Genomic DNA, 15,818 nt, shown 5'->3' with positions numbered 1-15,818 from the left:
CCATATTGATAATCATTATAGATTGTTTGCGAGCCTTTTACTAATTTTTTATATTATATTGCATTTTTTATATTATTAGAATTTAGTGTGTGTTGATATTTATTTGTGTGATACTCTTAATTTATTTTAACTGTATGAATGTTATCGCACTTACACCAGTATGCACTGTAAGACCCTGGCTTACTCCACTTTATCTCTCTCTTTGACTGTGTTTTGTATGTGTCACTCCGCAATCAGTAGCGAATATACAGTAAATTTACATTTTTTTAAATTTATGGTTAAATTAGCAAACGAATATTTATAAATGTTAATAAATTGTTGTTGAACTAATCTTTATCATTTATATTCGTCAGTAAGACAATACCCATACATTTACACCACAAAACAGGTACAAATAATAAGCAGCTCTTCGGTGTTGCGTGGCCGTTATACAACTACAACAAATAATATAAAAAAAAACAGTTAACATAAATATTCCAACTATACATTGCATATTTTATTAGCGTTAATCCTCCTCGTTGTATTGCTTTGCCTGGCAGTAACTGAACTGTTTTTCCAGCATTTATCCCTATTTATTTTTTAATTAGTACAACATTTTTTCTTGCATTGACACATTTATTTTTATTTTTTATTCCACTTTTAATGCAACCACATACAATAAATCGTTTTTCCGTTCCGGTTCCTGCATTTTAGAGCACTTTTTCCATAAATTCATATGTGTGCATTAATGTTTGCCATTTACATGCCTACACCATTTTTTTATTCATTTTTTTCCTTATTATTTAGATTACATAGATTTTTTCTTCAAGCGCGCGCATATCAGCATTAAAAAATATGTTATCGCACTCAATTTACATTATTGAAGCAAATGCGAAAATCAACAGAGAATGCATTTATTTTAATTTATTCTGTAATCAAATATGTGTAGGTAGAAAAACATATTAGAAATATTAAAAGCACGCAAGTGATTATAATAAATAAAATATTTGCATAAAAATTTACAAAAATTAGTTTGTATATTCTACGGGTTTAAGTGATTATTTTTGAAAGTAGTTACGAGAATAAAATAGTATATGTGTAAGAAATGATAGAAAAGTATAGGGTGCTTAATTCCACCAACACTTTGAAAATAATTGCACAAAATTCTCTCTCTACTATTAAACGTCAGTCTTTTTTGTTAAATATTTCAATTTAATTGACACTGATAGGCTATTTTCTTGCAGCTGATCGAATTCTTTGCAGAAAATAAGTAATTGCAAGACTTAGTATTCAATACACGATTTTTGGTCAGATTTTATTTGAAAAAGAAAATATACTTTCTTCGAAATACACATCAAACTGTAAGTCTAGTCAAGTAGAAAAAAACTGCATACTCAGAATTTTATATGGACCCTCAAAATTTGTACATGGCGCCGAAAAACGAATTTTGTATGTATTCTGTGTACGCTGTGTACTAGAGTGGGCCGAAAAAAAAATTTTTTTTAGGATCAAATTCTAATAGTGCGGAAAAGTTGCACTGTTAGACTAATAAAGTGTGTGCCAAATTTCAGCCCAATCAAACGATATCGCCAGCCTCAAATTTTGAAATTTCAGTTGATATTCTGAAAAATTTTATTTTTTCAGGATATTTTTTTTCTCTATGCATATATTCCGGAGCACATTTCATACCAAAAATAAGAACTATAAACTAATTAGAAATAAATGTATCCAAGATTAAGCACCTGTACCCCTCATTTTGGTCCGGTATTAACTGCGGTTCCATCAAAACCTACTATTGTTAATTCCTCGAAACCATCCTCTTCATAACCGCTTCATAAATGCTCTCTGTAATATCCACAGCGCTGCCTGATTTCGGTGTAACGTGAGCAAATATTGCGCTCCAGGCTCAGATAAATCAAAATATGTTCTTCTTTGATCACCTGACGGTAGAATTTGTTTCCCCTTTTTGACCTGAATATACGTGTCGTATCTTCGAGCATAAAAAAATAGTGTCTTTGGAGCAACGGCATTGACGCGATCTTTGAGTTGTATTTTACAGCACACTAGGTTTTTCTCGCGTCTAATTTTGTTTTTATCTGTTATGAGGTTTCGTGATTCGGAAGAGATCAAACCAACATCTTTAAGCACCTACTGAATTAACAAGCATTGCCGTCGCTCTATCACTCACGCCATATCGCTGGCTCATAACTGCAGTTTCCTGTAATCTCATACGCATTTGAGAAGTAGAGGGGGAATCAAAACCAATGAATAAGTTCGGCTGACTAGTATCAGAATTAGAGGTGTCACTTTCTGAACCATCATTCACTTCCGATATATTGCAGCCGAACGTAGAGCAAGAGGGATAGTTTTCTGGACCACAGAATTTTTGATTAGTTATTTGATTGGTCACATCATCGTGTCGTCGTTGTCTTTCTATAAGTTTCTTTGTTTCAGGTATGTGCACCATTCCGATAAGGCCTATGCGAGCACCTCTTCGGTCTAACAGAAAAGCTTGCTCTTTTTGAGGATTTTTTTTTTCTCTTGGACATGAGCAAGTTGTAAAATCTTGACACTTACAAGCTGAAATATCAAAAAGTGGGGAGGCATTCGCCTTAAAGTCATCAGCACGTTTTTTCAAAGCAGGACTTCTATGTGCAGAATACAAACCCTTTTTAATTTCTCTGTACTTTTTATGATACTCATCTATTATGTATATTATGCGTGAATGTGAAACTGTGGGAATAGAAGCCTTGTTATAAATACAAATGATTTTCTTGGCAACTTGTCCGGCTATGATCTCTGTTTCCTCCTAACTCTACTCCCAGTTCCCGTCTTTCAAAAAAAAAAACAACATCTCATAACATCTTCATAACTTGGTAGTTGATGATCTGACAAATCTTTAGGACTTCCAAACAATGGGAATTAAACGTTTGTCTTAGGGGAAATTTGGTTAATGCCATTGTCGTCATATAAACTTTTAATAAAAGATTATAATTTAATGCTTTTATACGAAACAATATCAATTTCAAATAAAGCGGAAGAAAAAATAGACAAAGCAATTGCTGTAACTTCAATTCAACTCGCAGTACAAGGACGAGCTACAGGGAACTCCATAAACGCATTGCTTGATCAAACAAACAGAATGGAGTGTAATGAATTAAATTGTTTCGGTGGGCCTTCTCATATAAAACTTGTATTTAACATATTCCGGTATGATAACAAATAGTATTTTCAAAAAAGTTAAAATTGTTCAGAATTTAAACTGAAATTTCAAAATTTGAGGCCTATGCTGGCGACAAAAGATATAGTTCGATTGGACTGAAATTTTGCACATACTATATTAGTCTGACAGTGCAACTTTTCCGCAATATTAGAATTCGATCCTAAAAAAAATGTTTTTCGGCCCACTCTGCTGTGTACCCATGTTGTTATTGTTATTGCGACTTCAAACATCTATTGTGTCCCCTTCAGGCATTCAGAGTATTTCTCTGAACTCAACTTCCTCAATAAATTGAAGCTGCAATGACGACAGTTTTCTCATTGTCACCAAGCCTATTCACTCAGCCTATTAGCGTTGAGTTAATGCTCATAATAACAAGTTGAGCTGGGTATTTTGCCGTCTCTTACGACAGACATCTGTTAACCCGCTGTGGGATTGGAAAATATTGGGAAAGATTATATTTTGCCATTAAACAAGCAAGAAAGCTTGAAATGACTTCCACAACCGGCTTTTCAGTAATCCATGCGGCCAATTAAGTTATTTAGAACATTTTCGTGAGTGTCGTCAGTTATCTCACTAATTGCAACTTCAATTCCATATTTCGGCTCTTGAGCCGTGTGCGAATGGCTAACGAAATATCTCTTCTTGGGCACAAAAGATCATAAGGCCGATGTGTAAAGCTTCCTCTCTCTCATTCCTTCAAATTTTATACTTACAAATCCTGCAAAACAAGTAATCTAATGGAGCCAAAGTGCAGCGTCTAAATGCCCATTATTCCATTTTCGAAAACAGTGTGGTCAACTCATGATTTGCTGTTGTTCAAGCAACTCACATCCAAATTTTTAGACCAAAATATATTCATGTGGAAAAGTTACAAATTTATTCCAGCTAAATCTATGAAATCTCTCTGGCTTATCATGAATAAGATCCTAGCTGTCAAGGTAATAAACTCTATACACATAAAACTAAAATGAGAAATATCCTATGTTGACGAGGAAAATATTTATAGTATGCTTAAAGTAGTAGCATATAATTAGTTACTGATTTGTAAAAAAAAAAAAAAAAATATCAAGAATTATTGCTAAAACACCATAAACATTATAATTTTGCACATTCCAACACATGAGTTCATACACGAACATGCATTCAGCAGCAGCATATCATTCTTCTCTGTCTTCTTTTTCTGTTTGCACGTTACATTAGCTCACAGCCATATTCAAATCTCTTAACACTATACAGCCACTAATTTTTTTCTACAATTTTTGTATTTCGTAAATATATTTCACTAAAATTATGAAGGTAATCGTCGCACTGCCTCGGTACGCTCGGTTGGCTACAGTGATCTCTTTGTGCTGAGCAAAAAGGATATGTGGGACGTGTTGAAAGAGTATCCGGCGGCGCGCGTGCGACTCGAATCCATAGCGGTAAAACGTTTGGAGAAATACAAAAAGGCGCCTCTCGAGAAAGGTATGTAGATTGAAAATGTCAAAAATTATTCAAGTAAAATAAAAATGCACGAATACCAAGGAACAGAAATTACTTTCCCCTATAAACCTAGCCTCTCACCTCGTTAAACTACTATAGCATGATTCCATGTCAAGTGGACATAGTCGGCAAGTATTTTGAACATTGCCGTCAATTCTTTTAAAAATTTGCTTATTTGTAGGTTTGCATATAATGAGAAGTAAACTGAAACTGAAACTATTAAAAAAAAATCAATTATCTTCAAAATTATTCCGCGTTGAAATTTTTGGTATAAACTTTCTTCAAGTGAAATATAATAATAAAAGAACTTACTTTTTTTATTAAATTTTTTATAATTAAATGTAACTTCTAAAAAAATCACACATATTTTTTTTTTATTTTTGAAAAAAAAATTTTTAATATTTTGGTAGTTTTTGAAAAAACCGTTCTAAAAAATATAAATTTTTTCAAAAATTTTTTTCGTAATTTTTCAAAAATACCTCCTCTCTCTTAAAAAAAAATGTAAGCTAAAAAAACACAAAAATTATTAAAGCTTAACGCTTTAGATATTTCACATTAAAAAACTTTGACAATAATCTTCATTGGAAACTACAATACATCTGCGCACTTTTCTTCTCTTCATTTTATCCTTACCTCCCATCTACTTTCTCCTGGATAAGCTATATAAATATTTATTTCTTTACAAATTCTAGACTTACATGTATATGTATCTATTTTTTTACCTTCCTTAATGTGTTTTTAATGTGTTCGAGTAAAACTTTAAATATTAGTTGATGTACATATAAAAGACTAAGTTGTCTTAGCTATACAAAATATGAAATAATAAATTGAAATTAAAATTAAATACCAAATTTTCAGCATTTCAAATTCAGTTTTTAAAATTATTAAATTTTTCCTGTGGACTTACTTCTTATTATACTCAAGCCTACAAATAACCCAATTTTGAAAAGAGTTTACGTCAATGACCAAAACACTTGAAACACTTGACATGAATTTTCAGTTTAATGTTTAGTCCATCAAGTAGTTCTAAATTAAGCAGGTTTAATTTTAGTTTTAGTTATATTTTAGTACTTAGTCCAATACCAAAATGCCACTTTGATTGTTATTTACAAAAAAAAATATTATATTATCTTTTATCAGCACACCATTTGTTTCCTACCCGAAAAATTGATTCGTATTTTATTATTTGTATATATTGTGTTTGAAAACATAGTAAAATACTTTAATGTAGTTGCCATGGGACGATGCCAATCGACGCCGGGCTTGGTGGAGAGCTGCGGACGCACAACTTTGGAAGATATGTGGCTACCACCACCGTCAGCACTCACTTTTGCACAACAGCAACAGCTACAGCAGCAACAGCAAAGTGTACCTTACAGGTAAGATTAGACAATTTTTAATAGCTTTAACCTTGATAAATCAGGCGAACTATTAACTGAGATAGAATTTATTTTTTCTTATATAAATATACTACACATGCAACCGAAATGGTTTTGGACACTTTTATAACTACCTTTTTTGCCATTGGGGATTTAAAAATAAATTAGTAGTAATTACTTTGTGGCAAGTATTGGGTTGGGGAATAAGTTCGTAGCGTTTCACCGAACACTTTTATTTAAACAAAAAACAATAAATATATCAATAAGTTAATCAAGTTTATATTCGCCGTTGCTGTTTACAATCTCCTGCCACCTCTCGACCAAAAATCGCCTGGTCTGGTGTCAAAGAAGTTATTGTACCAGTTTTAAGGACCTCTTTGTTATCGAAGGTAACGCCTTCCATATGGTTGGACAGGGAGCGGAACTGATGGTAATTGGTCAGTGCAAAGTCCGGAGAATACGGCGGATGCTGAAGTACCCGCCATTCGAGCTCTTGGAGTGCGGCTTTGACGACTTGTGTAACACGTGCGTTTGACAATGTCGATCAAGTATTTTCAGTCGAATAGTCTCATTCACACGGTGCAGCTGAACAATATAGAGCTCCTTGTTGGCCGTAGCATTATTTTCGAGCATTTCGCAGAGTACCATGTCCTCCTAGTCCCACCAAACTCATATCATGATCTTCTTTGGATGAAGATCCGGCTTGACTCTAGGCATTGGCGCATCTCCTGGAGCTACTCACTACTTTCTTTTCTTCGTATTGATGTATAGGCACCATTTCTCATTCCCCGTGTCGATTCGGTACAAAAAGCGTTGTTTATGACGGCGTGTTACTCGATGGCCGGCGACATGTTGAGAAGCAATTTGAAAGTAACTTTCTTTGTTTTTTTTTTTCATTGAGCTCGTGAAGCACTCAGGCTCCCGGTTTTTCAGTAAATCCCTTTGAATGAAGGTGAGTGAGAATAGTTTTGTGATCGCAGTTCATTTTTTCCGCCAATTCCCTACTGGTTTGTCGACTGTTCTCCTTCAAAAGTGATTTGAGACGCTCTTCATCGAATTCAGAAAACCTTCGCTGCGGGACGTGTCAAAGTTGCCGGTTTTGAACTTTGTAATCCATTTCCGTGCAGTAGACTCGCATACGACATCTTCTCCATACACTTCGCAAATGACCCGGGCTGCTTCGGCAGCTGTTTGACCTCGAAGAAAAGCAAAGAAGAAGCAGGTGTCGAAAAAGTTCTTGCCTACTGCATATTCCATTTCTAAAATTAAAATAAAAACAAAATTAAATCAAAAACACAATTAACATAGTTTTGTAAAATATTATAAAAGAAAATATAAAGACGCTATTACCTTATTCTCAATGTAACAAATATGCGATAAGCTTAAACTCACTAAAAAATTATTACAATTTATGATGAAATTTTATAGTTGGGCAAGGCTTGAGTTTCATATTAGAAACTATTTTTCATTTTTTCTGAAGTTTCACATTACTTTTAGACTGTCTTGGTGCGATTCTAGATACGTACACCAATAAAATATTGATTGGATTTATTTAGGTATTTTGAGCGCTATCCGCATTCTACATTTCGTTTTCGTGGTTTTTATGATATTTGTTTAGGTTTGATATTATTTTTTATAATATAATCTCTGATTCGAATGTTTCAAGCATCACAGACCAGAATTTTCGAATAAAGTAAAAAATCGAGTAGGAGAATGCGTAATGAAATCCACCAATATTTTACTGGTTAAAAAATCGAAACTTTTGTGTTAATGATGTATATAAGTATATCTATGTATATTCGTTTTTTTTGTAATCCATTTCCTCATAGTGATCTATTTTTTAAACATTAAGCAATATTTTTACTCAAAGCTATTTAATTCATTTAAGAGAAAATAAAAATGTTATGTTAAGGGAGGCACTCCTGGAACTTTCAATTACTCCATTTCTTCTTTTTTTCTGGTTTAAGAATTCATTTGTAACGTAAAGAATATATTCTCAATATTTTAAGCTTAATAAAAAGTCTAAAAGGCCCCTATAAAGTCAATGAAGTAATGAGCCTCGAAAGAAAAACGATAACTAAAAAAATAATCCAGATATCAACATAAAATTTTGCCGGAATATTTTTTAACATATTGGTCTTTGCATGTACCTCAAATTTTCTATTAATTGTCACTATTTTGACCAATTTGTTTATTCAAAAAAGTGTAAGTTTGTTCATTTTCACTTCAAATTTTCATTTTTTTTTGTTAGTGCAAAGCGAAGTACACATCTTCGTCGGCTGGTAGATCAAGAAAAAAAACTCTTCTCATCAGTTTTTTGCTTTCCTTTTTTCAACGATGAAATTAACATAACTCGCCGGAAAACAAACCCAGACACAAATTTGGAGATTTTGTTTTCTTAATTTAATTTTAGCAAAGTTTCAATAAAAATATAGTTCATACATATGAAAAAATCATTAAAATTTCCAATTTTTTTTTATATAAAGTTTTGAAGGAAAAGATCAGGATGAGATCAACATAAAAAAAAAAAATCTAAGTGAACGCGATTTTTTAGATTTTCAAACCTTAATTTTTTATGCTAAAAATTAATGAGTTATGAAAATGCATACTCAAAAGTTTTCTGTAGATTCTGATTTACCAGTCAAAATTTTGGCGAATTTTTCCGAATTTCGTAATATAAAAAAAGATTTTTTTTATCTAAATTAAATGTCAAAATGTACGAAAAAATGGAGCTTGGATTAGTTTCATTGGATGTAGTTATGACTGTCCGATTTAACTTAGATATGTGCATTTTCCTCAATAAATTTTATCCATTTCAAAGGCAATTTCAATACTCAACGATAAAAGGACTTCTCTTGATATCAAATATAGCTATTCATACTACTATTTTTTCGGAATATATATGAATGTATATTCGCTTTACCATTTCTTTATTTTCAGTCGTGCTCCCAGTCCCCGCTCAACACTTACATATACGGAACGCATCACACGTGCCACCGACTCACCCGGCTCGGTCAGCCCTAGTGTGCACAGTTCAGATGATCGACCGCGCAGTAGGGCAACATCGCATCCCTCGACACGCCCCCAATCGCAGCCTAGTCGTACAGGTAAGCATTTTTTTAATAATTATTAAATGAAAGACACGAATTTTACAAAAACTATATTAAATTGAAAAATGAATTAATCATTTTTCATTATTTTTAAGCTATTCAATTTGCGGTAGTTTTAAAAAATTCAGGTTTTTTCGCCAATTTTAAAATATCGTTTTGTTTAATTAGTTTGATAAATAGCATATGTCATTATTTTTTTAGCTGTATTGATTTAAGAAAAGTCGCAGTACATGATATTTTTTTTAGTGCTCGGCAGAATCGATACTTAAAGTAGAAAGTACTCGGTTTTCAAAACAGTCGACAAAATATACGATTTTTAAAAGAATCGATGCTGAGTATTTTAAAATCGAAAATTTAGTACAGTATAAATTCATGGTACTCAGTGTCAGTTCCGCAGTAGGCATTAACTTTGTCCTCAGTGCTGTCTTACAGTACCGATAAAAAGTTATGACTTGAGTATATTTACTCTGCTACCCTATTTGGCGCCAGTAACACTAAATTGGTTCCTTTTTGAATTGTTTTCTTTCCGCATTGAAGCCCTTAGAGTCTAAGCAGATTGAAAATCTAGTAACCAGCACTTAAAATAATCGATAGCGAGATACGCGAAATTCAAAACTATCGATGCTGCTCATCACTAATTTTTATTAACTTGTATTTTAATATTTTTCAGCACATTTGAAAAAATATTTTTTTTAAATGTCCTGCTAATGTATTATTTAGTACAATGAAAAAAGTTTCAAAATATATTTAACAATTTCATTAACGCAATTCTCCTCTTTACTGTCTCTCCCTTCTCATCACTCTCTTTACTCTCTTTCTCACTAACAATTTAATTGCCGCCATTACTTAGGACAAATCTGCGATTCCAGTTCGCATTTAGAATACGGTGGCGGCCTGTCCGTTGCCAGCGGTGGCATCGGTGGTGGCGGCACTACGCCATTACTTGGTTCACATGAAGCCTTAGAAGACGAGATCAAACGGTTGCGCGAACGTTTACATACCGTAGAATCGGAGAATCAAGCACTTAATACGAAGCTCTCACAACAACAATGGGACTTAGAGAATCGACTGGCCGAGATTGAGATGCAAATATGTGGCGTCTCATCAACATCCAGTCTCGATCCGGAGAACGAGACCGAGGAGATGGAACGCAATCGTGAGAGTATCATATAACACGGGAGCGAGCTGCCCCATCAGTCGATCGGTATGATGTACATATCATGTTTCACATGACTCGCATTGTTGTTGTCGTTTAATGTTAAAATTGTGGCTAACATTGTCGTTGTACACAAAAACATCACCACCAATACTACCACTACTACAAATAAACACTACCAACTATACTGTCACCAACAGTGGAGGCTTCCATGCAATATATTTACTGCATCACTACATCACCTACACTCTTAATCGCCGCCAGCCGCCCACTCGATTTTATTTACCTATGAACCAGAACAAATTTAATTTGTATGTGTGTGTATGTTTCGAAGCATCGCATGTCTGTCAATCACTCAATTTTATATTCAGAAATTCGTTGATCAATGCGATATACCAGCGCGTTTATATTCGTATACAAACATACATACATGTGTACATACATTCACATTTAACACCATTACTACCACTACAATTACTACCAAAAAGTGAACGTTTCATTATGTTTGCTCATTGCTGTGGGAAAAGCCAACAACTATCCGGCAACATTTTCAATTTCCGCTTGCAACAATGTTTTCATTTCTGACTGCATTGCCGCCTTTGTCACTACCATCAATATTGTCATCATCATAATCGTCAACCACATCATCATCATCGGTTTCAATATCAGTGTTTAGAAAACGTCATCGTGGCCATCTCCGTCACTGTCATTGCACAAAATTCGAATTTTTTTAATAACTTCATACTCGTACATGTATGTTTATGTGTATTTTTTCTTAAATATGCACTAAATTTCAATGAATATTAAGTATCAGAGACTGTAGCGAAAAATAATTATTTTGAATATAACATTAGTTAATAGCCAAAGAAATCCATGAGCCAGAATATCTAATTTCTACGTAAAATCATGCCCTGACTCCTAGATTCCAAATTAATTTTTTTTTTCCCCCAATTTTTTGGTATGCAGTTTTATATATTAGCTTATTCAATTTTGGGTATCCAGTACAAGTTTCAAGTTGCTAAGAAAGCCTGCTGATTTTTCATAATTTTTTGTCCTTATGGTGTGGCGCATTTATTTCATATAGATCAGAGATTTCATATAGATCAGAGATTTCGTGGATGCGTAACATCGTCAGAGGAAAAAACTATAAAAATCAACGGGATTTTTTAGAAGCATTACACCTTGCACTGCTTACCAAATATTTTTTCAGAAAATCTAACCTAAATTTTATATAAAATGTAAACATTGGATTAACATATTATATGTGATTTTTGTTAGGCAAATGAACCTAAATAATGCTCATTCAACAGAATAAAAAAATCAAATCTGGTGCTGATGATGATGTGCTAACGTTTTGTTCATGAACGTTATATTCACTATAAAAAAAAGAATCTTAAGCAAGCCCTCAGCAGACTTAGCGGCCTCTCCGCGAATTTTTTATTTTCTCGCCCATTAATTTGCCACCAGAAACAGTCTCTGATATAAATGTGTAGAATTTATTTTGAACTTAACTCACTTTTCTAACACAAAAAAAACCTCAAACTTTAAATGTACTATAGATGTTTACTGTTAACACGCACTGCTAGTTCAATATAAAAATCTTTTACTGTCAATTGCGAGAACCAACAAAAATAAAAAATATTTACATGAATATGTACTTCTATACTGCTTATGAAATGCTAAAATGAACTCACACAACTAAACCCACCCTAATCCTTCACCCATATGTGTTAACAACAACAACACCAATACTAACAACAGGAGCAGCGCCAACAACAACATCAAATCCAACGGAAATACGAACCGCAACTAGAAAACTTTCAACTGTTACTGCCACAACAGAAGTAGAGTCCACAAAATATACGTGGTCGCGGCACTTGAATATGGCTACACAAACGCCACCCTCGCGACGCCATCAGCCCTGTATGCAAGTGGACAGCGCTGAAGATGGTGATGACGACGATGATGATGATGATGACGAGAACGATGACAACAATAGCAAAGATGATGAAAATGACAATTTGATTGACTCCGATGCAGATTGTGAGGCTGCTGGTGTTGGCGGCGATGGCGGTTGTAAGCCCCATGCTTCCACTTCGGACGGTGCTAAAGCTCATGATCGGCACGCTGATCGGGCAGCCAAGTATTCCTCCATTTGAGAATTTCTGGAATATCGATGGCAGCTATCGTTTGGTGCATTCACTTGAGGGGGGCAAACAAGTCACTAAAACGCATTTGTACATACTTGGGTACATGCATGTGGGTATGTTTAGTTAGAGTTTAGATATACTTATGTATATGTAATTACTTGCCATTAGTTTCGTTTGTATGTGTTAGCGTTGGAGATAGATATTTATCGAATTCAATTTACGAGCCACATATCTAGTTGGCACAAAATTTTTGTATTTACATAAGCATAGCATATAAAGAGGGTTCTACAAGCTCCCAGTCATGCACACATATACATTCATATATGAATTCAGGGGTGAGAATATGTAGGTATTGTAAAAAAAGTTAGTCAAACCTGTGATTGTTATTTCACGTTTTCGTTTTTGCCTTTGTAGTGCACTACTCTCTGATTTTATATGTGATTTATAAATCGCTTTGCACTTACCGCTAGTTGGTTCTGTTTATCGTTGTAGAGAAGGAGAAACTCTTTATCAAGTATAACTTTCACATTCAAAGCTTAGATTACAGAAACTAACTAAATATTTCAGATTTCAAAGGCTTTTGGATTAGATTAGAAAAGGAATTTGCTTAACATACTTTTCTTCGAATAATGTGCAGCGTGATTCAGACCACTTATTTTCTTTTTGGAATTCATTACAAGAAAATTTTTGAAATTATTATATATATTTGTGTTCTATTTCATCATATTTTTTAGTCTAAAATTCATTATGTGTTAAATGTGCACCACAGCTCTTCTTGAAGCACAGAAATGAATTATTACCCACAATCTTTAGTTACACCCAAGCCCTTAGCTGCGGACATAAGTAATTCTTGGAAGAATTGTGAGACAGGAGGATTAAGTTGAGCGGCTTAAATAAAATTTTCGAAAATATGTCAATACCTCTTAAACCATTGCCTTTGGGTTCACCACATTAAATTTTTCAATTTATTCTCTGTTAGAAATTTGCAGTCGCGATTTATCAGACAGGTTGTTAGAAGCATATTTTAGGGCTTTCTAGCGTCAAATTTGCCCACGAGAACGCAATAAAGCAAATTCGAAATAGTAAAAATCATCAATGTTTTCATATCATACATCACCACTGCAGTCAGAGAGACTATAATTTACCGAAAAAACGCATAGCATGACGAAGTCACCCCTGCCATATTTGCTATTCATTATTTACCATTCGCTACGAACTTTGCTTACCCCATGAAATAATAGTTCAATGAAAGATGTGCCTACTTGGCAATATTTTTCTTTTCGGCTGCTCCACATGACCGTTATAACTTTGTGGTGACCCGTTTTAGAGTAGCCAGTCACCCGATTTTTACATATTACCCAGGAATTTCGTTCATAAGTGGTGTAAAATATTCGATTGATAAATTCACATTTCTTTCCAACTCACAAGCAAATTGAAAATGTCTGTCCAAACAAATGTTTCGTCTTTGACCCGCATGGGTCAGTGCCTACAACTAAAAAGCTCTACTCGTTATATTAGTAACTATCTACTCATCTAAGAAAGTCACTAGTTTCATCTGATAGGGTATTCGGGAAACTCTGAAAATAATTAGGATAGAATTTGTTTAATATTTCATTTGGAACAGCTTTGCGCAGTGGCTTTTTAACTGTCTTTAGGAGCCAATACCAGATCACAGCGCGTTAATCTCGGAAAGCAAATCTTTATGTTTTCAATGGCCAAAGTTGAAAATTTATTTTCTTCCTTTGGGATTGCCTTAATATTTGCTTACTTTTATACACTTTTCATAGCCGAAAATCTTCGATTCCAGAAATGAATTTGCTTAGCACCTGGTGACAGCCAGGTGGATTGTTCGACTTATATAGCGAGCTGAAGGCGCAGAACTCAACATAAGATAGTTGGCATACGTTGTTATAAAACACTTGTAATGTTGTCAAGTGGATACTCTTAATAGAGGTAAAAAACAAGAAAACACAAAAACAAAAAAATGTTCAATCGCAAAAATACCTCAATTTGAAAAGTAAGTTTGGTAAAAAAATATTTTTCTGTTTTGATATAAACACTAAATTTAAATAGGAGATTCAGAGCAATACAAGTGGTACATCTATCGTGACTATCTTTCTGCCAGAAAACTTCTTAACTAACTTAATAGGACTATGAATAAGTTCGTGCGGTTTTTTTTCGAAATTTGAAACTTTATTGACGTAAAATGGTTACAAATTTAATATTCAAAATATTGTCCATCGCTTACTACTACTTTTTCCCATCTTTCTGGCAATTCACGGATTCCCTTTGTGAAAAATTCGGTCGGTTTTGCCGCAATCCACGAATCGATCCATTTTTTGACTTCATCGTAATTACGGAAGTGCTGGTCAGCCAGGCCATGTTGCATCGATCGGAAGAGATAGTAATCGGATGGCGCAAGGTCTGGACTATACGGCGGGTGGGGTAGGACATCCCATTTGAGCGTTTCTAAGTATGTTTTGACCACTTGTGCAACATGTGGCCGAGCATTGTCATGTTGCAAAATAACTTTGTCGTGTCTATCGGCGTATTGCGGCCGTTTTTCTCGCAGTGCTCGGCTCAAACGCATCAATTGTCGTCGGTAGACATCCCCCGTAATCGTTTCATTCGGTTTCAGTAGCTCATAATACACAACACCCAGCTGGTCCCACCAGATACACAGCATAACCTTCAGGCCATGAATATTCTGCGCCGACGTCGATGTTGAAGCATGGCCAGGGTATCCATACGTTGCCCGACGTTTTGGATTGTCGTAATGGACCCACTTTTCATCGCCAGTCACAATTCGATGCAAAAAACCCTTTCTTTTGTGCCGTTGAAGCAGTTGTTCGCATGCCATAAAACGGCGTTCAACGTCTCTTGGCTTCAATTCATACGGCACCCAATGGCCTACCTTTCGGATCATTCCCATGGCTTTTAAACGTTTGGAAATGGTTGATTGATCAACTCCCAAAGTTTTTGCAACCTCTTCTTGCGTTTGAGCCGGATCTTGATCGAGCAATTCCTCCAATTCGGTATCCATGAACTTTGGCGGCGCACCCTCGCGTTCTTCGTCTTCCAAGCCAAAATCACCACTTTTAAAGCGTGCAAACCACTTCTGGCACGTTCGCTCAGATAGAGCATGCTCACCATAAACTTCCACCAAGATACGATGACTTTCGGCTGCTTTTTTCTTCATATTAAAATAATGAAGAAGAATTCCCCGCAAAAACACATTATTATGCACGAAATTCGACATTTTCAAGTGTGGTAAAAATATTGTTGTTTACGCTTCAAATAAAAAACTTATACTGACGTTTGTGCCTTACGACAGTAGCT

The 15,818-nt window shown here is 34.5% G+C and overlaps 2 protein-coding genes across 2 annotated transcripts in view; both read left to right on the top strand.

Annotated features, from left to right (window-relative positions):
* The window catches only part of LOC128867730 (cyclic nucleotide-gated cation channel beta-1), a 131,811-nt gene extending 121,375 nt beyond the window's left edge, over nucleotides 1–10,436 (top strand). The window contains exons 7-10 of the mRNA XM_054109187.1: nucleotides 4,499–4,666; nucleotides 5,898–6,063; nucleotides 9,004–9,170; nucleotides 10,024–10,436. Of these exons, the coding sequence (XP_053965162.1) occupies nucleotides 4,499–4,666; nucleotides 5,898–6,063; nucleotides 9,004–9,170; nucleotides 10,024–10,346 (824 nt within the window). The 3' untranslated portion in view covers nucleotides 10,347–10,436. The remainder of the gene's footprint in view (nucleotides 1–4,498; nucleotides 4,667–5,897; nucleotides 6,064–9,003; nucleotides 9,171–10,023) is intronic.
* A 1,776-nt stretch (nucleotides 10,437–12,212) lies between these two features.
* Nucleotides 12,213–12,488, top strand: LOC128867716 (trigger factor-like). The gene has a single exon (XM_054109167.1). It carries the CDS (start codon nucleotides 12,213–12,215, stop codon nucleotides 12,486–12,488), a length of 276 nt encoding a protein of 91 aa, XP_053965142.1.
* The last annotated feature ends 3,330 nt before the right edge of the window (nucleotides 12,489–15,818 follow it).

The sequence above is a fragment of the Anastrepha ludens genome, chromosome 6, assembly GCF_028408465.1.
Source record: "Anastrepha ludens isolate Willacy chromosome 6, idAnaLude1.1, whole genome shotgun sequence".
Taxonomy (NCBI): domain Eukaryota; kingdom Metazoa; phylum Arthropoda; class Insecta; order Diptera; family Tephritidae; genus Anastrepha; species Anastrepha ludens.
Note: the sequence above shows the minus strand (reverse complement) of the source record. Positions and strands in the feature narration are given on the sequence as shown.

Bases quoted from the DNA above. Each gene is read 5' to 3' on its own strand.
- LOC128867716 (XM_054109167.1), top strand. From the start codon at position 12,213: ATGGCTACACAAACGCCACCCTCGCGACGCCATCAGCCCTGTATGCAA.